The following is a 24205-nucleotide window of genomic DNA, read 5'->3' as shown; positions in this document are numbered from 1 at the left end:
CTGGGGGAAGTGGATCTGAGGCCCTGAGAGGGCACCGGGACTGCCGCGGACGACAGAAGACCACCGGTCAGCCTCGTCCCTGTCCGCCCGGGTTCTCCCGTGGAATTGCCCGGGAAGGGATGGCGAAGGTTCCCCTTGCGTCCGGGCACTGCGCCCCCCTTGGGCAGCGGGGAGGCAAGAAAGGCTGCGAGGGGCGGGGGAGGGGCGGGGTGGGGTCAGGCGTTTGACTCCGCCTCTTCGCGCTGGTATCAAGCCCGCGGACGGGTGCTGGCTCAGTCTGGGCTGCTCGCCGCTGTCGCTCCGGGGCCGCGGGATGACACCGCCTCCGCCCGTATGCGCCGCCCTCGGCATCCCGCGCGCCCGCCTCCCCAGCCCGCGGGCTCGTTCTGGGCTCCCGCTGCGGCTGCTACTGCTGCTGCTCGGGGTGGCCGCCACCACCCAAGGCCACCCGAAGAGCGGACCTCGCATCTCCGCTATCTGGAAAGGTAGGTGGCGCCGCGCAGCTGGCGGGGCGCGGGATCTGACGCCGCGCGGGGCGGGTGCGGAGTGTGAGGCACGGAGGGAGTGCGTGCGAGCGGCTCTGCGGGTCCCGGGCTGTCCTTGCGGGGAGCGTGCGGGTCTGGGTGAGTGTGAGTGTGCGCGCTGGCACGCCGGAGCGGCTGGAACGCTGCGGAGAGCGAGCGGCCGGGCCGGAGCCCCGGCTAAGTCGCTTCAAGTCGCCCGTAGCCGGGCGCCGCAGCGCCGGGATGCAGGGGAAGGGAGCGGGCCCCTCTCTCCACCCAGAGGCGCTCTCGGTCCTCCAGCGCCGGGTTCCTCTGTACAGGACCCTATCTCTCTGCCGGGACTCCTACCCATATCCCCCTTCCTGAGCTGCAGGGCTCCGCTGTCGCGCGGAGCGCAGCCTGGGCCGGAGAGGGGGGCGCGGACCTCTTGCCGCCGCCGCAGCCGCCGCGCTCGGGCTGCGGGAACAAAGACCCCGCTGCCTGCCCCCGCCCCCTCCCCAGCCCAGAGCACGGGCTGGGTAAGGGGGTGGGCACCCTGTGGCGAGCTGGACTTGGTGCGGTGCGCAGGCTTGGGGCACCTGGGCGCTGCCTCTGCAATGCTGGTACGGGCCGCTCCCCCTCCCCCCGTCCGCACGTGGCAGTTTTCACCAGGAATCGGCGCCAGATTGGTGGCCAGTGCCCGTTGGGTGGGGCGCGGCGTTTGGGACACCCCCCACGTCCGCGGATGATCTGGGGCGGGAGTGCAGCTTTTAGGCCAATGTGGATATGTGAAGGACTGAAGTCTCCCCCAGGATCACCTCAGTTTAAATCCCTGTGCAATGGGTCAGAAAGCCGGCTAGGTGGGGCTTGACGCTTTCTGCGCTAGGGACTGATCTCCGCTCCCCTACATTGCACAAAAATGCTTCCTGCCCCCAGGACGACTGGGTTCTGTAGCAAATTTGGCGGCGCTGCAGCCCCCTGTGGTGGTCGTGGACTCGCGGTGGGGGTTGGGGGGACTTGTCTTGTCCCTGCCGGGAGCCCTTTGATGCCTGAGGCGGTTTGCAGGGATTGCCAGAGCCTGAGCATATCTGGGGCAGGTATTCTTAGCAGAGAGAGAGAGAGAGAGAGAGAGAGAGAGAGAGAGAGAGGGAAGGAACCCACACAAAACCAGTGGCCTGAANAGGTATTCTTAGCAGAGAGAGAGAGAGAGAGAGAGAGAGAGAGAGAGAGAGAGAGAAGGAACCCACACAAAACCAGTGGCCTGAACTGCAGCTACACTGGAGGGAGGGGATGTGACTCTCCCAAGGTCACTGGGCAGTGTGTGAGCTCACAGTGCAGACATGGCTCAGATCTGGCACAGGACCAGTGCTAGTATTGGGTGAGGGAGGGGAGAAGGATTTAGGCAGTTTCTCGGCCTTGAAGGAGGGACTTTGGGGACCAACTCTGTTACCCAGCCCCAGGTATTCCTGGTGGGAGTGGAGCAGGGCAGCTGGGCCTCTAGCAGCCCACATGAGGTGCACACCTCCAGCCAGGCTTCTGCTGCCTTCCCAGCATCTTTGCCATGTCTCCACCCCTTGGCTGTCCTGGACAGCACAACATTGGGGCCCCCTGAAGGGGACAAATGGCCATATCTGAGTGTTCTAGAGTCCCCCCCTGCACCAAACCCCTTGCATGTGGTTCTGCTTGCCCCCACCCCACAAGCCTTCCCAAGACCTCTCCCCCACATACTTAATGCATACCATTTCTAGCCCTTAATGTGTACCTCCCTGACTCGGGCACTTAGTCTCCACCCTGAGGCTGTTTAAAGCTGCAGTTCTTGTACCCACTTTCAAAGCCCAGCTCCACCTCTTTCGCCTGCGTGCGGTCACTCCTGCTGCCATGCTGGCTGTGCCCTCTGCTTGGTAAGACACCAGTGACCCCCGCTGGGGTCCGCCAACCCCTCACCTGTCTTGTCCAAGGGCAGTCTCTAGTCTTCTTCACTAGTGCCAGGCACCCCACTGGCCAGACAGACCCTGGCATCTGCCTGTCCCCCAGGACCACCAGCTGGTGATGGTATGCCTGGATGACAGCTGCCTTCTATTTCCTGTGGGGTGACACATGGCAATCGGATAGGAATGGGTTTGGGCAGGGCAAACCTAAGAGTGGGGTGAGAGGACCACCCTCCCAGCCTTGCTGTAGTATAGGCCTAGGTCCCTGTCACCAGTGGTGGGGGCAGTGAGGGTGGCCTTCAGGATAACAACTATTGGGCTGTCGGAAAAGTCATGACGCATTTTTGCAACAAAAACCAGAAAAATATGTTATGACTTTTCCGACAATCCTTCTTTGTCACTTATTTTCTGCTTCTTGGTTCCCTATAACCTAGGGAAATGTTAGATCAGGGTGTCCTGGGAGGGTCCCAGCCTCCACTTGTCTAGGGAGGCTGAGGCTTCTGCAGTCTACTCTGGGCGCGTAGAGGGATGTGCCCGCACTGCTGGGTGCCCTTGAGCTCCACACCTGTCTCTGACCATCAGAACTTGCCAGAGCTTGAAGGGCTCTGGAGGTTGTCCGCTGAGGGCTGTCACTGACACACGGGCCAATCAAGGGTGTAATGGCCTGACTTCCCTGCAAGCAGGGGCCCGAGAGGAGTGGGTTACTGGGGAGGCAGGAGGCTGGCATGCCCGTGGGAGCTGTGTATAGTCCCCATTCCATCCTCTGTCAGAGGAGACAGACAAGCCCAGGAAGGTCCTGACCCCCTGGGGTCAGAGGTGAGTCAGCCTGTCCCCATGAGAAACATCCGTCTTCAGTCTCTACCTGCCTAGCCGGCTCTGCTTCTCCCTTGTCCAATTAAGCAACAGGATGTTATTGTTGACTTGGAGGCTGCTGGGGGACCCATTATGGAGCTGCTCCCCAAGGCAGGGGTTGTTGTCACCTCCTCCAGGGGATGAGGTCACTGCTGGAGCTCCCTGAGCATCAGCATTTCCAGTGGAAATCCTTGCCCCCTTGGGGACTTGGATGTGCTCCTCACCTTGAAGGTGAACCCCCTTGCAGAACAGGGAGGGGGGCAATTCCCAGGAGGAGAGGAGGGTTTCCTCAGCTGGGAGAGATGAGAGATGCTCAGTGATGTCACCGGGAGCTTCCTGCCAAGCTCTGTGGCCCCTCTGTCCTGGATGGTAAAGGTCCTGAGAGCTGGCTGGGATGGGCGGGTGCTGGCACGGGTCCGAGATGGCCATGGTGTCGGGGGAAAGGATTGCAGGCTGGGAGCCCGTTTCTGGTCCCAGCTCTGGCTTGATCTTCTGTGTGATTCTGGGCAGGCGCTTGCCTTATTCTGAACCTTAGTTTCCTCAAATGTGTAAAGGGGCTGCAGGGAGGAGTTTATACTTATCAGAATACTAGTCCACTGGGATTCCTGCCTCTCTGGGCTGGGCAGGGGCTGTGGTGGCCCATTCAAATCTTAGCTGTGGGGAGAAAATACAAACCTGGGAAGTTAGGGGAAATCTTTGAGTATTGTATTCTTGTCTATATTGGTCTTTCATGAGCCGAAGGCTGAGTGAGGATCAGCAGGAGGAAGTGGCTTATTAGGTTGTGGCCTCAAGGGTGGACATAGTAATTCAGCACTTTTGACATTTGCTGGGGCCAACCTTATACTGGTCCTGGGCTGTGCTTGGGGGCCCAGGGATGAGAAACTAGACAAGTCCATGGACTTCACAGTGTAGATGGGGAGACAGGCAGGTCAACCTGCAGTTACAATGAAATGAGGCAGATCCTATAACAGAGGGCAGCTGGGGGCATTGAGGAGGTTCTTAACCCGGTCTCCCAGCCAGGGAGGGCTTCCTGGAAGATGTGGGAAGCCAGGATCGCGAGAGCAGCAGCAGGCAGCTGTGGGAGAGGAGGCACAGGAGGAAGCACCTTGTTTGACAGGAGTTCAGATCCAAAAACTTGCAGCTAGGACCAGGGAGAGGAGGAGGCGGCGGTGAGTGGGGGCCCCCAAGAGGGAGACATTGAGTCAGCCTTGGTCCTCAGGTTCCAGGAAGATGCTTGTAGGAGGGGACACCTGAACTCAGCCACCTGACCTTCCACAGTGGGGAGGAAGGACCGTGGCTGTCAGGGAAAGCCTCCCCAGTGTCACAGCTCCCTGATGGGAGGCTGGAGCTTGTCTCAGAGACCTGGGCTTTCAGCACCTGACTCCTGACCATGGGGGTTCTCCAGGTGTGGAGGCCCGTTCCTCATAGACTCTATGCAAGGCAGGGGCTCCCACAGCACCAGCCACGCTCTGCTGGAGGGGGAGGGGCAGAAGCCTTCCTCTGACCAGGTTCCCCTTCCATGAACCTGCACCTCCTTCGTGGGGCGGACCACTCCCCGGGACGGGAGGAGTGAGAGCTGGGCATCCTGTGAAGAGGCCCGGCCAGCGCCCTAACGTGCAGGTGGAAAGCAGAGGTCCGCCCAGCTCCTGGGTCCAGCGGCCTGCAGGGAGCATGGTGGGAGTGAGTAGCTCTCAGGCTGACCACTGGGGCCCCGGCTGACTTCCTGTCCGCCCCTAGCCTCGTGTCACTCATTTTAGCCACTGCAGGGCCTCTGGCTATGTCACAGGAGGCTGACCCACTTCCCCTGCTCTGGTTGGCAGCTCTGGGGCTGGAAAGCTTCCCCTCTTGGTTTCCTGTTTTGGGCCAGGCCTGGCTGCCCCAGAAGCCTCCTCTCTCTCAGGGTTGGGGAGGAAGGGGTCTTCCTAGAGCCTGGAGGATTGTGTCCCCTTGTTGGCGCCCTCCTCAGAGAACATGAGAGTCCCCCTTCCCTAACCAGCCCGGGCCATGGGGGACCAGGAGATCTGACCCTCCCTGCCCCCTGTGGTACGGAGGCGGCTCTTCCCCACCAGTCAGCCTCCAAGCCCGTTATTCCTCCAGCCCTGGCCCTGGCCCTGCTTTGTCTCCAGGACTGTGCCCTGGTCTCTGAGAGGTCACCTAGCTGAGCGTTCCTCCCAGGACACTCGGCGACAGAGCTGCTGCTTTCCCCAGTCCTACGTGGTGGGCTGGCCCCACTTCCACCTTGTCTCCCACACTTCTTCCCTCACCACTCGACAGCTCCCCATGTTCTCCTCCTCAGAGCCGTTGTCCTGCTTGTCATCCCTGCCTGCACCCCGTTCACCCTCCTTCTCTTTTCTGCCAGCGCTATCGCACTTCTTCTAGCAACCTCCTTGAATAACTTCAACCCACACAGCCTGATGGGACAGAGTTTAGGACGTCAGAAAAAAAAAGTCAGAGATCAGCTGGTCCAACCACAAATGCCACAGATGGGGAAACAGGCCAGAGATGACAAGGACTGGCCCACGGTCACCCGTAAGCCAGGCTCAGCTGGGACCAGGGCTGTGTCTGCCCGAGCCTGCGCCTGCTCAGCTCTTGCCCTCCCCCCACTTGTCTGTCTGCCTTCATGCTCTGTCCCCAGGCTTGGGACTCCCTGAGCACCTGTCCTCCTTGGACAGCTCAGCTGAGCTCAGACTCTTCCTCCCAGGAGCCTCACTGGCCATGACCTTCCTCCCCACAGGACCTTAGATTCGGCCAGCTCGACACACCTCTTCTGGCTTTTTCCTCAGGGCAGCTGGGCCTCGGGCGTCTCGGGGCAGGTGGATCTGTGTCATGGCTTGGGCCAATCCGGGTTTAACCCTCATGGCAGCCTGGGATTAGGATCATCTTGTGTGCCTCCTGTACCGCCCGCTTCCAGTCGGGCTCGCGCTCTGTGCCAGTACCCAGGGCAGCCCTCACTGTGGAGGCAGCTAGCCCCTGCCTCTGTGCTGGGGTCTGCCCTTGGGGAGCACACAGGTGTCCGGAGAGGTGGACCTGCTGCGTAGGACTAGAGAAGGCACCTGGGGAGGTCAGGAAGGACCAGTAGGTACAGCCAAGCACTGTGACGGGGTAAAAGCAGGGAAGGTCAGTGTGGGTCAGTCCAACTGGGGAAGACCGCCTCGGGGAGGGCGAAGAGCCAGGTTGGGGCGCGGACCCGGGCGTGGGGTGCGGGCAGAGTGCGGCACAGAAAGCTGCTCTTGTTTGTCTTCTGGGCCTGAGTGAGGAAGGAAGGTCACGTGATCAACTCAGCAGCCTGGGCATCTATCCTAAGATGTCTCCTCATCGGACCTGGGGCTTTGGTTACCCCTCCACGCGCCCTCATCTGCCATCACTTGCCCAGCCCTGGCCTTGGCTTGGCCTGGGACCCTGGAGTGAGAGGAGGCCTGGCCTCACCTTCAGGTCCCCACGCAAGAGATTGTGACCTGAAAGAAGATGGTGTGTGCCAGATGGGTATAGCAAGGTCAAAGGGGCAGGGAACAGTGAGGGGTGGAGCGGTGTAGAACACTTCCTGGAGCCAGGAGGATGGAGGCTAGATCTCGACAGGGAAGACATGTGCACAGGGAAGGGGAGAGGACGATCTGGGAAGGAAGAACACGAGCGAAGGTGTGGCAGGAGCCATGGCAGGGGTGAGCAGAGGTGGGGTGGGCCCTGCTGGGTGGGACAGGCAGCTGGGAGCCACAGTGGGGTCTTGAGCTGGGGACCCCAGGGGTGGAGGCAGCTGGTGGGTTTTTTTAAAAAATTTTTTTAATTAAAAATTTTTTTCAATTATAGTTGACATTCAATATTATATAAGTTTCAGGTGTACAGCATAGTGGTTAGATATTTATATAATTTATGAAGTGATTCCCCTGATAAATCTTGTACCCACCTGGCACTATACATAGTTATTACAATATTATTGATTGTATTCCTTATGCTGTACTTTACATGCCCATGACTATTTTATAACTATTAATTTGTACTTCTTAATCCTTTCCCCTTTTTCACCCATTGCTAACCCCCTTCCCATCTGGTAACCATTAGTTTGTTCTCTGTATGAGTTTCTTTCTGTTGTGTTTGTTCATTTATTTTGTTTTTTAGATTCCACATATAAATGAAATAATATGGTATTTGTCTTTCTCTGTCTGACTTATTTCACTCATCATAATACCCTCTAGGTCCATCCATGTTGTTGCAGTTGGTAAGATTTCATATTTTTTAGTGGTCAAGTAATATTTCATTGTATATATGTACCCCATCTTCTTTATCTAATCGTCTATCAATGAATGCTTAGGTTGCTTTCATATCTTGACTATTGTAAATAGCACTGCAATAAATATAGGGGTGCATATATCTTTTTTAGTGATTTGGGTTTTTTTGGATCAATATTCAGGAGTGGGATTGTTGGGTCACAAGGTAGTTCTATTTTTAATGTTTTGAGGAACCTCTATACTGTTTTCCATAGTGGCTGCCCCAGCTTGCAATCCCACCAACAGTGCACGAGGGGTCCCTTTCTCCACACCCAGGAGGCGAGTCTTTGAATGTTTTGGGCCAGTGCTGGCTGGAACCTTGCAGAGCAGATTTTGAAGAAGGGTTTTCAATATCTACTGCACGTCACTGTGGCCTGCCCCAGACCACAGAGTGGGTTCTATTTCTGGGCAGAGACTTGTAAGACTTCTCTTTCCAGTTAGTCATGCTGGTCGGCACTCAGGACTGCGCTGCACCTCGCATCGGGCCTGACACCCACGCTTCCTCACACTCATTCCTTAGGGCATCTTGGATAGAGGTCAGGCCTCCATTGGCCAAGTGGCCTCTGACCAGACTGCACCCTCCCTGGGCCTCAGTCTGTCATTTAAATTGGGGTGGGGAGCGGGGAAGCTGGAAGCTTCCAAGGGCCCATCCATAGAGCATTACAAACAGATTCCAGAGTCAGCTTGTCTGAGCTTCATCCTCCACTCCATCACTTAATAGCTGTGTGGTCCTGGACAAGTTACTCGCCTTCTCTGCATCTCGCTGCCCTCATCTGCAAAGTGAGGACAATAAGAGAACCCACCTCACAAGAATGCAGTGATGATTAAATGAGTTAAGATACCCACAAATCACTGAGAATTGTGCCCAGCACATAGTAAGCGCCCTGGAACCAGTAGGTGGGTGGTAGGGGCACCAGTGTCAGCATTGTCCTGCCCCTCCTCCTCAGCAGCTCTGACTGCTGATGAAATGCAGCCCTGCCAACCTGGCCCTTGCCAGCGCCCCCTAACTGGCTGTACCCCCTCCAGCCTCCCCCACCTCCTGCCTCCCTGCCCAGGCTAAGGCTGAGCTGAGGAACCTTCTGTTTCTCAACAGTCTTCCCGTCCTGCCTCTCTCCCTCCCCTTGGGGTAGTCTAGCCATCTTCTGCCTTCTCCCCCACCCCTACCCTGGCTCTGGGCCCAAGGGCAGGCCCTGCATCTCTGCCCGTCCTCTCCTTTAAAGGAGCCACCAGCTGACCTTGGCCTCACTCTGGAGCTTTAAGAACCCGTTGGGCTGAGGAATGGGTGGAAGGTGGACCTGACATGGTGTTCATCCTGGGTTCCTTGGGCCTAGAGCCTCCTCTCTGCTCCAGCTGAGCCTCTGTGCCAGTCTTCCCTCCCTGAGCCCTCGAATCTGGCTGGGCTCAGTCCCCCACACCTTGTTCTCCAGCTGCCACTTCCCCCCAAGCCTTTGCCCCAGCTAGTCTCCCTACCAGCCAAGCGTTCTGGTCCTTCGAACACAGTGGCTCAGTGCAGAGAGCACACAGCCCTTGCTGGTTTGGAAGGGCCTTAGTTTTCCTGTCTATAAAATGGGGATTCAGACCCTTGTCTTGCCTTCTTTTCAGGGTGGTTGGGGGATTTGGTGGGTGAGTTCGTGGAGGCAGACGAGGATGTGACTTGTCCAGCTGCCTCCACCCCCAGAAAGCCATCCCCGACTTGGCTAGCACTCACAATCCCTTTCCGAAAATGACTTGTAAAATTAACCCTGACTGTTTTGTAATTTGTTCCAAGAACGATGGTGGGTCATAAAACCTATACCTTAGCAAGTACCAGCCCCTCCGATTCGCAGAGTAGGAAACAACTCAGGAAGGCCCAGCCCCTCGTCATGGTCACAGCCAACCAGCTCGCTGCCAGCTGCCAGACAGAGCATGAGGCTTCTTGGAGTCAGGGCAGAGCCCACACGTGAGATATGCTCCCCACCCACAGCTGACCTTGGTGGGCGGGAGGAAACGCCTCTCAGCCCAGCACATAGCTCCCTGTTCCCTGAGTGATAAAGAGGCAGACCGCTCACTTCCCTTGAGTCAAGTACCGTATCAAGGGCCCACCACGTGCCCAGCGTGGCTCTGCCCCTACCAGGCAGCTATCAGGAACCTCATCTTGCCGAGTGTCACCGGCACCCCAACAGCCCCCCCACCCCTTAGCACAGGCCGGTGCCACTGGAAACGGCTTCTGGGTATGAGCCATGGCTTCTCACACCTGTTGAGCCTGGCCATATGAGGAGAGACGGAGCTGATACATTTGTTCCTTTGCCTCCACTGCTCTGACACAGCGCTGAGTTGCACCATCAGTCACTCCTTTGGGTTTAAGGCACTTGTAGACCAGAGCCCTATCTGGAAGGTAAGTGGTAGGTGATTCCCATCAGTTATCAGATTAGTGACTTATCACCTAGTAGGGAGCGGTTGGCAGAGAGCAGATGACACAGGAAGTGGAGGGAAGGCGGGCGATACACAATGTTTTGCAAACCTAGAGGCTCTCAAGGAAGTATAGGCTGTGATCCCGAGGGCTGGAGCTGGGTGCTTGGGTATCAGAAACCTTGACCTGTGGCCTGGTTCTGCCCCTGCCTGCTTTGCCGTGTGCCTTGGGCCAGTGGCGCAGCCTTTCTGGCCTCCATGCCCCCCCAGTCCAATGACTGTTCAGATGCCCTCTCTTCCACCTTGACCCGTGGGGTGTGGGTTCCAAAGGGTAGAGAGGCTACTAATTCCTGGACCCACGTGGGCCTTTCCTCTAGTCTGCCAGCATGTAGTAGGCGAGGGTGTGAGGTGGGCCTGGTGGTGCAGGGTGGCTGGAGCTGTGGGAGGAGGCTCCTGCCTGTGCCGGGCCTCTCTGATTGCCTGACTCAGGCATTCCCTGCTGGCTGTCCAAGTTCCTGCCATTCTCAGAGCCTGCCTCAATGCCCACTGTCAAAGGACTCCTTGGGGTTAGCGTTCAAGGCCTGTTGGGTCAGTCGGTCAGGTTGGAAGATTGTCCCTGCCCACACCAGATTGTGTGGCCAGTCCTTTGTTGCTCCCTTCAGGGACAACAACACTGCTCCCAATTCCAGCACCCACTCCACCCTCCCCTTGGGCTGCCCTCTTGCATAAACAATGAGAATGTGGGGACAGCAGTGACCAGGTAGAGACAGCACCCAGAGAGTATGAGGAGGAACAATGTCCCACCAGGCGGCCTGTTTTCAGAGAGCCACTCACAGAAGTCCAGACTGGCCTCAGGTAGCTGTCCCCTGGACAGTGGTGGGAGGGTGGAGGGTATGAAAGGGATCAGTTTTGATTGGTTCCAACAGGATCAGAGTCCCATGGAGCCCAACTGGAGGGCTGTGCCTGGGGGAGACTCTCCCATGCTCAGCCATCTTCCTGACCCTCATCCCGGCAGGACCTGGGCCTGGGCCCTGCTTGTCCTGATGCCGTGAGGAGGGTGGGGACTCAGAGAGGGCCATGGAGTCCTGCTGGGTACCCAGCAGCTCTAGTGAGCTCTTCCTTGACCCAGAAGGAGCAAGGACTGGCTCAGAATCACATGGGGCTTAGGAGAGGGGTCTCGTGCCAGGCCGCCTCTGGGGCCATGCCTTCCCATGTGCCCCTAGCCCCCTCCCCTGCCTGAACCCCTGGTTATTCTGGGAGCTTTTAGCTACCACTTACTCAGCCACTAATGCGTCAGGCTGGGGAGTGAAGGGGGAGACACGGTGCCAGACGGTGCTCCTTTTAGACATCCAGGATGGGAAGCGGAGGGGGTTGGGCAGGAGGGAGCAGGAAGGAGCGGGTGCTGGAGGAGGGGAGGCTCTCCAGGTTCTGGCCCTGCTCCTAGGGAGGAGGGGCAGCACAGAGACCGATGGGCAGTGGGTCCGTGTATCCTTGGGCAGCAGCACCTCCTCTGGCCCCTCATGCATGGGCCTCAGCCTACCTTCCTGACCTTCGCTGGTTAGATCTCTGTACCCAGCACACAGTTTGCTTTCCCACCTTTGCTGGGGCTGTTTGCCCTACCTGGGATTCTCTTTCTGCTTATTCCTGACTATCTAGCTTTGATCTATCGTCCCCATCTCTTTGGATTCATAAGGAAACAAAAACACGCATTTAGGGATGTCACACTTGCTCCCTTGGCAGGGCCTTTTTACGGGCGGCCCCTGGCCTTGCTCAGCCCCTGCATGGGCAGAGCCATGAAGGTCACCCCCTTCCCGGCCTAGCTCTTTCTGTGTTGGTGCCGTAGGGCCACGGATTTTGGCCCTGAGGCTTGGTGGTGCTGCCTTCGCTTCCAGGCAGCCCTCCTGCCCCTCAGCCCCCAGCCCCCCACTCCTGCTGACCTGAACAAAGCTTCTTTTCATGTATTCATCGAGCTGCCGCTCAGACACTTCCCCTGCACAATCAGGCTCTTTGAGGGTGCAGGAGCAGGGCTGGGGTTGGGGTGGAGAATGGGCCAAGGCCAGGTCCTGGGGCTGGGCTGGTGCCACCCCCTCATACACACCACCAGGCGCCGAGCCCCGAGGGGCGGGAGCCTGGGGGGTCAGGGGAGGCAATGCTCCTGGGCTCCTGTTTGTTCTTCAGCAAAATGGGGCCAGCAGTCCCTGCTGCCCCCGCACGGGGCGCCTGCAGCCAGGATTTGAGGGGAGTGGGGCTCAGGCTTGCAGTTCTGTGCAGGACTGTCCTGACCTTGTGCTGCAGCCCCCCCATGCTGCACCTAGCCGTGGTGGCCCTTCCCCTCTCTCCGTGTCCTCAGAAATTATTTGTGAGCTGCCCTGGGGCTGCACTAAGTTGTACTGAGCATTGGAGGCTTGCTTCAGTGTGGCTGTCTTACCCCTCTGACTGGCTTCTAGGGTAGGGCCGGTGTCCCCCTCAGCCCTTGTTCTTCAGGGCCAGGCCACTGCCTCTCCCATCAAGCTTGACTCCCCAGGGCAGGACTGTGACCCGCCCCCCCCAGACAAGGGCTCCATCAGGGCCCCCTCCAGGGTTCCTTTCCAGGGACTATGCATTGGCTATGGCCTCATTGCTGGGGTGCTGATGAGGTGACTGATGGAGGTGGTTGGGATGGCCTGGGTGTTGGGGCGCCTCCCGTTGGGCCTCTGGGGATGGTTCAGATCTCTTGCCGCAGCCCAGCATCTCCAGGTGCACAGCTTTTCCTGGCCCCTGGCTGGCCGAGGGGGTGGGAGGGAGCTGGGGCTGCTGACTGCCTGGATCCTGGCCTGGGCTCTGGGCTGTGGGTGAAAGAGGAGCTGTGGGAGCTGAGTCAGGAAGGCCTATGTCTTCAGGCTGCTGACCCCAGCACTCTAATTTTACCCCAGCTGGAGAGGAGGGGAAATTGGGGTCCTGAGACCTGCCAGCCCTGCTCCAGCCTTGGCTATCACCCCCCTCACCCCATCCCCCCCCCCACCAGCACCCAGCACAGAGCTGGGTGTTGGGCCCCTGCCCTGCACAGCTGGGGCTGAAGGGCAGTGAGCCTTGGGGTGCAGACGGGGTCCTCGGGCTGTTTGTGGAGCACCTGAGGAGAGCCAGGCAAACCGAGGGCAGTGAGCTCAGCGCTTCTCTGTGGCTCACAGTGCTGGCATCTCCCTGAGAACCAATACTCAGTCTGGATGAGGCAGTCTGTGTTGCCTCTTAGCGTGACCTTGGGCCGGCATGTCCCCCAGGGGCACTCAGTTTCTGCCTCTGCAGTGAACCGGGTCACAGCTGAGGTGAAGAGTGCGATCCCCCACTTCTGGGGTGACTTGGCCATTCAGGGGATGTATCTTAAGGAAAGGGAAAGAAGGTATGGGCTGCACTGCGTGTCGTGCTTTGCCCCGCTGAATGCAGAATCAGTAGGAATGGCTCAAATGGCAGCAAGGGGGATTGGGGACAGACTTAGGAAGTGGCAGTTCTTTTTTGTCTGGGCTGGAGTGTGTCCTGCCTGGGTGTCACTGCTAAGCTGGCTGGCCCTGAGTTTGCTGCAGCTGAATAAACAGTGGTCAGGCCAGTACCTGGGTGACGCCCAGGCTGGTCAGAGGTGGGAAGATGTGAGCTGTGGGTGATTGCTGTGGGCACAGCCACAGGCGGTCCCATCTCTGTAATTTAGTACTGCAACCAGGACTAAACCAGAGCTCAGCAATGTCACCAGAGATGAGACATCTCTCTGGAGGCGGTGGCTGCAGACAGTTTCCTTTTTAGGCAAAATTGTCCGGGTCAGCCTTTTGTTTAAAGGCCCAGACTGTGCTCTGTGAAGCGCCCTATGTCCCAGTGTTGCTGGGGAGGGAGGGGCGAGCTGGTACCTGCAGGGGACCAGCCAGAGTGGGCTAGGCAGGAGTCCAGCTGCGGGCCGGAACTTGGGCTCTGGTTCAGGGCCTGCTACTGACCCTGTGACCTCGTACTGCCCCCTCTCTGGACCTTTGCTTTCGCATCTGTGAAATGGGAGGGAATGGACATTTAGATTCCTTTCCAGCTCTCATCTAAGCTGACCTGCTCTCTGAGGGGCTGGGGTGGGCCAGGAGGGGTTGGAGAGGGCTTCCTGAAGGAGGGGATGGGGTCCCGAGCAAAGTAATTCCTAGGAACCTGTACTCCAAGCGGGGTGCTTAGAGGTCTTGCTACCTGCAGGGGGTGGAGGTGACCACTTGCTCTGTCCTGGGCAGCAGAGAACCTCACAAAGCAGGGCCGTAGGCCCTAGTCCCTCTTGCCTGAGCCCAGCCCCTTAGAACAGCCATCTTTGTGTGTGTGTGTGTGTGTGTGTGTGTGTGTGTGTGTGTGTGTGTGTGTGCTGTATTCCCCAGGCGTTCCTAAATCCTGCCCCTACCCTGAGGTCACACATATTGTAGAGGAGGGGACATGGCTTTGGGGCGAGGTCAGTTGTTTGCTGTACTCTACCTGGGCGCCCCTCGCTTCTGCCTGTGGCTCTGAGTCCTGGCACTGGCCCTAGCCCAGGTCCAAGCTCTAGTTGCCAGGTGGGTGTGGGTGTGCCTAAGAGCGGGAGGGCGGGGGCACGATCTTCCCGCCCAGGGCCCAGCTTCAAATTTCTGCCAATTGCTTCCTCCTCAGGTCGTGCAGGAAAGGACCAGGTGGACTTCGGCTCGACAGAGCCACACACAGTACTTTTCCATGAGCCAGGCAAAGATTCCGTGTGGGTGGGTGGACGTGGCAAGGTCTACCGCGTCAGCTTCCCCGAGGGCAAGAACGCCTCTGTGCACACGGTGAGCCTAGGGCCCTCCCGCACCCGTGCCTCCACTTCTCTCCTTGTCTCCCCTCGGGCCTTGGTGAAGAAGGAACTCAGGGAATCTGGGGGAGGGTGCCGGCATCTCTTTCCTAAACTGGCTCACCCCTCATTATATCCCATACATGGTCCCTGGGGGAGGCTCCCTAAAGGTAGTCCAGATGGGCGTGGGTGTTGGGTAAAGTGGAGAAAAGCCCGGAGCTTACCCACCTGGCCGGGTAGGTGTGCTGATGGGGGAGGCCCGGTCAGGAGGCTGGACTGCAGAACCTCATGACCCCGGTCTTCTGAGATCTCTGGGCTGGCCCCTCAGCTCTGCGTTTGGCTCTGGGTATCAGAGCAGCCTGTGTGACCTTAGGCGAATCATTCACCCGCTCAGAGTCCTCGTCACTCACATATAACATAAAATGAGCTTGTCCTTAGGGAGCATAGAAAGCACTTACGGGGCACTGGGGCCTTGGCACAGTGGACTGATGCTTTCCCTTCCCGCCTTCCCCCCAGGTGAATTTTGGCTCCACAAAGGGGTCCTGTGTGGACAAGCAGGTGAGTGGGGAAGAGGGACTGCAGAGGGGCCCATGGAAAAGTCCCTGAGAGCCTGAGGAAGGACGCATGGCCCTGCCTTGGGAGCCCCAGTCTGGGAAGAAAGAGGCAGCTCTGCCTTGGGGCTCTCTGAGGGGAGACACAGTCCTTCTCTGAGGCCCCTGTGTCCTTCCTCTGCTCCTGGGGGGGTTGGAGTCAGCTGCACCCCTTCTGGGCTCTCCTTGGAGGCTGCCTCCATGCTCACCCTCCTGAGGCCTCCTTCCCCTTCTCCTGGGCAGGACTGTGAGAACTACATCACGCTCATTGAGAAGCAGGGCCGGGGGCTGCTGGTCTGTGGCACCAATGCGCGGCGCCCCAGCTGCTGGACCCTGGTGAGAAGGCCCCTCTCATATGCCCGGTCAGCTCACCCTTGTCTGGGAGGGATGGAGGACGGCCTCACCGTGTACGGAGTGCCTGGCTGGGCAGCTGGCGCCCATGGGAGGCTGTCTGACCCCCTTGGTCTCCCACAGGTGAATGACACCGTGGAGTCGCTTGGTGAGAGAAGAGGCTATGCCCCATTTAGCCCAGATGAGAACTCCCTGGTTCTGTTTGATGGTAGGGCTGTGGCTGCAGCAGGAAGGGCCCCCGGGGGCTGCTGCCCTGGGCTGGGGAGGGGGTGTCAGCTCCGTGGCCAGTGGCCCAGGCCCAGGGAGGGACTTCCAGGAGTGTGTGCCCTTACCCATGCCCCTCCTACCATGCCCAGGGGAAGAGGTGTACTCCACAATCCGGAAGCAAGAATACAATGGAAAGATCCCTCGTTTCCGCCGCATCCAGGGGGAGATTGAACTGTACACCAGCGACACCGTCATGCAGAGTGAGCCAGGCTCCAGCTGGGCTGCGGTGGGGCGGGGGCTGTGAACCCCCAGGGCGGCAGTGGGAGCCTCATGTTCCCTGACAGGCTCCAAAGGCTGCCGGGCCATCTGCCAGTCAGGAAAGTGGGAGCTGGGGACAGGCCTGAGCAGCCAGAGCTGAGAAGGCTGGCCCGGCAGGGAGCAGGGGAACAGCAGAGACAGGATGGGCCCAATACACTCTGGGAACAAAACCGAGGAATCCCCAGACCCAGAGTGGGGTCCCCTGGAGCCATAGTGTATCCCTCTGCTGAGCTCATGTGGGGACAACACCCCCTCCCTCCTCATTAGAGCTCTGCCAATTAGGCAGAAGGGACTAAAGGCCCCCAGAGATCTTCCACCAGTCCCCAGGCATGAAGTCATTGCTCCTGGGGCCATGACATCTTTGTAGGGGGGAGATCAAACAGGTGTGGGGTGGGGGTGCAGTCTCAGGGCCCTTGGGGTGTTGGGCCTGATGTGAGTTTTATTCCAGGTCCTATTTGTCCCGGGTTTGTTTGTGCAGACTTGAGGGGTGTGCAGAGTTGTAGGGGTCACCCCGAGCAGGCTCCGCAGCCTCACACCAATTTGGATGTGCCCCTGACAGACCCGCAGTTCATTAAGGCCACCATTGTGCACCAGGACCAGGACTACGATGACAAGATCTACTACTTCTTCCGGGAGGACAACCCGGACAAGAATCCCGAGGCTCCTCTCAACGTGTCCCGCGTGGCCCAGCTGTGCAGGGTGAGTGGGTGGCTCGTGGGCAAGAGTGAGTGTTTGTGCGTCAGCAGGCGTGAGTGAGTGTGCAAGTGCCTGTGTGCAGATGTGCATGCATGTTTGTGTGGAGTGTGTGAAATGTGCGAGTGAGTCCGTGTGTAGGACTGTGGGAGTAAATGTGTGCGCCCAAGAGTATCCGTGTGTCTGTGAGTGTTACGATGGTTGGGCTCATGTGCATGTATGATAGTGTGCATGTGTGTGTTGTCATGGGAGAGTGTCTAAATGTGTGTGAGTATGAAAGTGTTTAACTGTGTGTTTCACCTGTGTGAAGGTACCGGGATGTGCGTGTGTATTACCTGTGTGCGTGTGTCTTACCTGTGTGTAAGTGTGCATGTGTGAGCATGAGCAGGCAAATATGTGTCTGGGCCCATCTGCTCTGTGAGGAAAGACCCAGTACCCTCACCTGCAGGTCCCCACCGATGGCCCTGTGCCCTGCGTCAGCCAGGCCTTCTGGCTGGAGCCTGGCCTGAGCCATGGTGCGCCCCTGCCTGGTCCCTGATAGGTCCCGCCCCTTTCAGAGCCCATTTTCCTCTTCTGAAGCCTGGGTGGTGGCATTCCTGGTAGCAGGTGCCCGTGGGTGCTGAGGGGCCTCCTCTGCTCTCCACCCTTTCAGGGGGACCAGGGTGGTGAGAGTTCACTGTCAGTCTCCAAGTGGAACACCTTCCTGAAAGCCATGCTGGTGTGCAGCGACCCTACTACCAACAAGAACTTCAACAGGCTGCAGGACGTCTTCCTGCTCCCTGACCCCAATGGCCAGTGGAGGGACACTAGGGTCTATGGCGTTTTCTCCAACCCCTGGTGAGTGAGCCTCGTTCTGGGCTGGGGCTGGCATTGGTTACATGTCCAGTAGGGAATGGGGGCATGGGCCCTGCTAAGGGGATGGCTGATGTGGCATAAGCAGGGACTCTAGGCTCAAGGGACAGGGCTATGGCTGGGCCTGGGGTAGGGAGACAGTTAGTGCTCAGGGAGATGTGTGTGCTGATGTGTTTGTGAGTCTGTGCACGCAGGTGTGCATGCATGTATGACATGCACACTCATGGCAATGCCTGTGCCTGTGTGTCCACCAGCTTTGTGCTCAGAGTGGGTGCTGGGTTTCGGAAGAAAGCTGCTGAGGCCTCTGGGGTGCTGGGTGCAGGGTGTTAGCTCACACCTGATAATTCACGCCTCTTAATCACTCTCTTTGATTGAAAACAAGGCAGGTGAAAGTTGGGTGTGTGTGTGGAGAGGAGGGGGCCAGGGTAGCAAAGCCAAGACCCTGCTCTATGGCTCTTGTGTGGGTGAGTCCAGCTGGGCTGGAGAGGGGATGGGGTCTGGCCTCCTTGGGCATCAGCACCCTGCAGCTGTGCCCAGAGGGGCAGGAGAATTGCCACCAGGGATGCACATGGGGGAGTCCTCCTGCCCTGGGGCCGACCTCTGAACTCAATGATCCCATGACAGAACACGGGTTGTGGTTTTAGATTGCAGCAGGAAGAAATGAGGTTGGACTTCCCTGCCTCCCTCCTGCTTTCAGTGGGATTTGACAACTGTTACTTTAAGCACTGGGCTTGGCGCCCAGGGTGGTCCCTGCCTTCAAGGAGCTCGCAGGCTGGGGAGCTTGGTTGGAAGGCGGTGGTTGGGCCCTGTGTGATGCTGGGCTGGGCTGGGTGAGAGGACGTGGGTGGGTGGGGCCTGGGCCCCCCCCCCACTGAAGTGGTTTCTGTGACCCCGCAGGAACTACTCAGCTGTCTGTGTGTATTCCCTCGGGGACATTGACAAGGTCTTCCGTACTTCTTCACTCAAGGGCTACCACTCAAGCCTCCCCAACCCTCGGCCTGGCAAGGTGAGCAGCGACACTCACCATGGCCCAGGCCCCAGCCTTCCCCTCACTCCACTTCCCAGCTACCCACTGACCTGGGTCTGCTCTCCTTGCCTAGTGCCTCCCAGACCGGCAGCCGATACCCACGGAGACCTTCCAGGTGGCCGACAGTCACCCTGAGGTGGTGCAGAGGGTGGAGCCCATGGGACCTCAGAAGACACCACTGTTTCACTCTAAGTACCACTACCAGAAAGTAGTTGTCCATCGCATGAACGCCAGCAACGGGGATGTCTTCCGTGTGCTTTACCTAACCACAGGTGAGGGACTACCCGTGACGTCCCTGGCCTGCTTTGTAAAAATGGATATGAAAGGTATAAAGAAGAATGTAATTAACATCTGGTTGGATATTATACCTGGAAGGAAGAATTGAGTGACTAAGAGCTATCAGGGGTTAGTGTGTGTGGCTGTGGAAGAGTCAGGCACGGGGGCTTTCTGGAGGAGGAGGGGGCAGAGGGAAGAGGGGAAGGCATCCTAAGGTGGGAGAAGAGCAGGTACCAGGACTCAGAGGCAGAAATGTGGTGAGTCTGAGAAAAGACGGGTGCAGCTCTGGTCCAGGTGTCTGACTCCTGAAGATGGTAGGAAGAGCTGCGGACAGTCAGGAGGAAGGACCTGGTTCCTGGGGATCCTGGGGCTGAGGAAATTGGCCCTCTCCCTGTCTCTGGGATTATGCAGGTGAGAGGAAACATTGGACGTGGGATGCAAAGAATTGAGTCCGAAGTGAGGAAGGGCTTCAGGAGAGCAGAGCTTTTGCAGAGTCTTGCAGAGGACTTAGGGCACCTCCTCTTCCCTGGAGGGGACTCCTCTGGGGGAGCAGGGTCTTGCTGGCCCCAGAAGCTGGTAGAATGCCCTGGGAGATGCCCCTGCATTCTAGGAAGCCACTGGCCATGGAGGAGCCAGCCCTGAACTGGGTTTATGGCAGCTTCCTGGTGCTAGCTATAGGCAAAGCGGGGTTCCTGGGAGCAGGCGTGGAGACTAGTGTGAGTGAGCTGCAGGTTTTCCCAGACATAGGGCAGTGGTGCCATCAGAAAGGGGCAGTGTCTCCTCCAGATGCCTAGCACCTCTAGGGCCACACAGTTCAGGCCTCAGGCACCCACCCTTCCCCCATGTGACTTCCTGCTGTTGCTTCACCTTGGAGTTATCTCAGAGCCACGGTGGCCTCATCGGTACCCACAGAGCAGGGCTTGGTTTTTGAGTCCCAAAACCATATCTCTTCACTCCTCCATTCATCCTGCCCACCCCCATGGGCCCCTGTCCTTGCTCTGCTCCAGCAGTGTCTGGCCTAGCTGTTGCAGTCAGCCAGGGGACAGCAGGGCACTGGGGTGCAGGAGAGGAGAGGCCACATGAAGGGGGACTGGGAGCAGGAGTTAGGACAGGGAACCGTGGGTCCCCTTCCTGCAGACCTTGGAGGCGAGCACATTTGAGTGAGGAGGGCAGTTGCCTCTTGTCCCTGGGGGCCATCGGAGAGACATCATTTGGGAGCCTGCAGCAGGAAGAATTGGGGCCAGACAAGAAATAGAGCCTTCTAAGCCCTCTGCAGATAATGGGAGGCTCTCCCAGCCGAGGGAAGCTGTGGGAGGCTGTCACCAGACTGCAGTGGAAGGAGGTGAAGGGCAGTGATGGGGCTGTCGGCTTGTCAGGCCAAAGAAGCATCGGGCCACATCCCAGAGCCTGTGAGGGCGGTCACAGAACCAAAGGGAATGTCCTAGGCAGGCCACCATCCCATTATCTGACTGGTTTTTGGGGCAAGTGATACTCTGGGGAACTGGGAAGGAGGGAAAAGGAGGTAGGCTATTACAGAAACTGGGGCAGTGGGTGAGGTGGGATTGGGAGGACACAGGGGTCAGGGTGCCCATTAGCCCCCAGTACGTGTGAATGGAGGGAGCACAGGCCTTGGAGGCAGGCTGCCTCATACGTGACCTTGGGAATCCCTACGTGGAATCTAAGGTCCTTTTCAGAGCTAAGATTTTATAAAAATTTAAAAGTCCCCAGAGACTAAATGCAATGTGGAGTCCTGGATTGGATCCTGGATCAGACAAAGGACACTAGTGGAAAAACCCGTGAAATCCCAGTAAAGTCTGCTCAGTTGTGATAAATGTGCCATAGTTACATAAGATGGTACCATTAGGGGAAACTGGGTGAAGGGTATATGGGAACTCTCTGTGCTATCTTTGCATTTTTTCTGTAAATCTGAAATTATTCCGAAATAAGTTTATTTAAAGAAAACATATCCCTGAAGAGCCCCAGAGACAGGGGAGTTAGGGAAGAAGCTGAGGGAGGGGTGGTGTTCGGACACCTCTGGGTTGCAGTCACCAGCTGTATGACCTTGAACAAGTTGCTTAGCCTTTCTGAGTCTCATTTTCTTATCTGCAAAGTGGGGAAGATACACTCACAAGGAGGGGTGTGGAGGACTGACTGGTTTGGTGCAGTACTTGGGCACATAGGACTGCTGGTTCCATGCTTCACAATCTACCTTCCCCTGGGCCTCGCAGAGCCCTGGGCCAGCCTGGAAACTTCCTAGGCTGCCTTCCGGCTCCCATGTCCCTCCCAGTCCTGTGACCCTTGCCTGAGCCATGACTTCCCAGCCCTCCCCCACCCGTGTCTTCTCTGGCTGGTCCAGCCTCGAAGGAGGCTGCCTGGCTCCAAGGTGGGACCCTGCCCACTGACCCTTTGCCCACCACCCACAGACAGGGGCACCATCCACAAGGTGGTGGAGTCAAGGGAGTTGGAACACAGCTTCGTTTTCAACATCATAGAGATCCAACCCTTCCGCCGTGCGGCCACCATCCAAGCCATGTCACTGGACGCTGACTGGGTGAGCCTCCCCACTCTCCGCCTTGCCCTGTGGGACCACTCAGCGATGGCCAGCTGAAGACAGGCCTTCTTTGCATGTGATTTGCCTGTCCTTTTCAGAGCCTGTAGGCAGCGGCCATGGCCTGGGGGTTTAGAACTCAGTGTTGGGGGTGAGGCCCCTGGCCTGACCTAGTTCTCCTCTCCTTCCAGCGGAAACTGTACGTGAGCTCCCAGTGGGAGGTGAGCCAGGTGCCCCTGGACCTGTGTGACGTCTACGGCGGGGGCTGCCATGGCTGCCTCATGGCCCGAGACCCCTACTGTGGCTGGGACAAGGGCCGCTGTGTCTCCATCTACAGCGTCCAAAGGTATGTTGCCAGGATCCCTTGTCCCTGGGAGAAGGTGGACACAGGAATTGGGGTGGTGTGGACGGGCTGCAGGAGGCATTGGTGCTCGGTGCTAGGCCATTCTGGCCAGACCCTCCTCTGAGGGGACACCATGGTGGATGCTGGGAGGGGATGGGGATAGGGAAGGGCCGGGTCTTTGGCCCTGTCTACTTCGCCTCTGTCCTCCCAACTCTAGGCCAGTGCTGCAGTCCATTAATCCAGCTGAGCCACACAAACAGTGTCCCAACCCAAAGCCAGGTACGGGATCTGTCCCTGCCCGAGTCCCCAGCTCGATGAGGGTTGTATAGCCATGCCCCCATTTCCCTGTCTGGGTGAACTATGATCTGGTCCCGGGGGCCTCAGGCAGATGGGGCAGGACATTCCTGTGGAGGGAGCCCCCTTGGCGTGGGGGTGGTTGTGAGAGGGGTGTGGTGGGGGAGGCAGGGGAGAGTAAGGAGGCGTCCCTCATTTCCCTGTGTGCACTTGAAGCCTTGGTCTTGGAGGCCTGGTCAGTGGGGCGGACACAGCCTGCCCTGGGGGCCTGAGGCCCTCCCCGCTCCCCGTCTCCTCATGGCTACCTTTCCATCCTCCCCCAGAGGAGGCCCCAGTGCAGAAGGTCTCCCTGGCCCAGAACTCTCGCTACTACCTGAGCTGCCCTATGGAGTCCCGCCACGCCACCTACTGGTGGCGCCACGGGCAGAAGGTGGAGCAGAGCTGCGAGCCTGGCCACCAGAGTCCCAACTGCATCCTGTTCATCGAGAACCTCACGGCCGGCCACTATGGCCACTACTACTGCGAGGCCCAGGAGGGCTCCTACCTCCACAAGGCTCAGCACTGGCAGCTGCTGTCCGAGGATGAGGCCAAGGCTGAGCAGCTGCAGAGCCATGCCCACACCCGTGTGGCCTCCCTCTGGCTAGGGGTCCTGCCCACACTCACTCTGGGCCTGCTGGTCCATTAGGGCCTCCTGGGGCTGGGCGTGCTGTGGGCTCTGCAGCCCCAGGGCACTAGAGAAGTCTCACCCTCAGAGCCGCCGGCCCAGGAATTCCTTGCCCACCGCTGCTCTCAGGGGGACTGCATAACCCCATGGGGGACACCAGGCCTGGAGATGGCCAGTCGCAGGCAACTGCTGGGTCCGGGTGGCGCGAGGGCAGTGGAGGCCGGAGAATGAAGGCGTTTACTGTGAAACGGGCATCGATGACCCAAGACTTTATCTTCTGCAGACTATTTTCCAAAAACCCCTCCTCAGACTTGACTAAATGCAGTGATGCTCCCTGCCCAAGAGCCTGTGGGCCACAGAGGAGTTGGGGAAGGGGAGCTGGGACTCAGTGTGTGGACCTTCGGGCTAAGGTCTGAGTCTTTTTGGACTCTCTGTACCCAGATTGCCCCCTCATCCTCCCTCCTGCCATGGCTGGGGCTGGCTGGTGTTCCTGCAGGCCCAGGGATGCCCTCTGCGGCCCCCTCACCAGCCCTGGGTCCCATTAAGGCAGCCTCCTTGCATGTTTATTGAAGGATGTTTGCTTTCCGGACGGAAGGACGGAAAAAGCTCTATTTTTATGTTAGGCTTATTTCATGTATAGCTACTTCCGACTGCATCTGTATGAAAATACCAAAACTACATGCTGGGGGTGGGGCGGGAGAGGGAGGGACTGGGGAGAGAGGGGTTGTAGGGGGTCCCAGTCTGAGGCTCCCGGGGGATGGGATAAGAGTCCAGGGACATGGTGGCATGAGTTCAAGGAGATGGCATGAGCTGGCTCTGCCCCGGGAGCTCAGGCTGGGGTGGGAGTGGGGGGGCATCGTCCAAGCCCCCTGTGTGGAGGGGGTGGTAACGGGAGGGGGTGGGGTGAGGGAGACGGGAGAATGAAGGAGAAAACTGAGCCCTAGTTTCACACGTTCATTCAGAAGGAGTTGGGTCCTCAGGGGGGGGCTCCAGGACTCTGCCCTTGGCATTGAGGGTGGGGGTGGGGGTCCGCTCCCCTCCTCTACCCCCGTCCCCAGGGCCTGTGCTTCCATGCTCCTAGCCTCCCACCTTCAGCTCAGGACATGTTATAACTTAGGCTAAACTGTGAATTCTGGTGGGGACTGCCTGGGCCAAGCTCTCCAGGTGGGTGGCTCTGCCCCAGCCCTGTCCATGGATTTCAGCAGAGAGCTGGGTCTTCTCCGGCATGTCTGGCCACCCCAGGGCAGGGCCTGGAGCCAGCGGCCTTCCAGCTTTGGCCCCTGCATCTCTTCTCAATGCACTTTAATGATGTAATATATTACTAATAAACAAGCTATTTATTTA

The 24205-nt window shown here is 58.4% G+C and overlaps 1 protein-coding gene across 2 annotated transcripts; it reads left to right on the top strand.

Annotated features, from left to right (window-relative positions):
• The first annotated feature begins 225 nt into the window (after positions 1-225).
• On the top strand, positions 226-24205 carry SEMA7A (semaphorin 7A (JohnMiltonHagen blood group)). 2 transcript variants are annotated; one of them, XM_019667951.1, is made up of 14 exons: positions 226-485; positions 14545-14696; positions 15215-15256; positions 15532-15624; positions 15763-15847; positions 15996-16106; positions 16724-16863; positions 17510-17694; positions 18607-18715; positions 18810-19008; positions 21436-21563; positions 21752-21906; positions 22121-22182; positions 22521-24205. In XM_019667951.1, exons 1-14 carry the CDS (start codon positions 314-316, stop codon positions 22880-22882), a joined length of 1995 nt encoding a protein of 664 aa, XP_019523496.1. In that variant the 5' UTR covers positions 226-313; the 3' UTR covers positions 22883-24205. The 2 variants fall into 2 exon arrangements, with proteins under 2 accessions (XP_019523496.1, XP_019523495.1); XM_019667950.1 differs by lacking the exon at positions 226-485 and adding an exon at positions 6454-6921.

This window comes from Hipposideros armiger, unplaced genomic scaffold (genome assembly GCF_001890085.2).
Source record: "Hipposideros armiger isolate ML-2016 unplaced genomic scaffold, ASM189008v1 scaffold_511, whole genome shotgun sequence".
Lineage (NCBI taxonomy): Eukaryota > Metazoa > Chordata > Mammalia > Chiroptera > Hipposideridae > Hipposideros > Hipposideros armiger.
The sequence above is the reverse complement of the archived record's forward strand: the minus strand, read 5'-3'. Positions and strand labels throughout refer to the sequence as shown.

Coding starts and splice junctions, on each gene's coding strand:
- SEMA7A (XM_019667951.1), top strand. CDS start 314: ATGACACCGCCTCCGCCCGTATGCGCCGCCCTCGGCATCCCGCGCGCC. Junction 19,009..21,435: donor TGTGCTTTACCTAACCACAG/GTGAGGGACTAC, acceptor CACCACCCACAG/ACAGGGGCACCATCCACAAG. Junction 22,183..22,520: donor GTGTCCCAACCCAAAGCCAG/GTACGGGATCTG, acceptor ATCCTCCCCCAG/AGGAGGCCCCAGTGCAGAAG.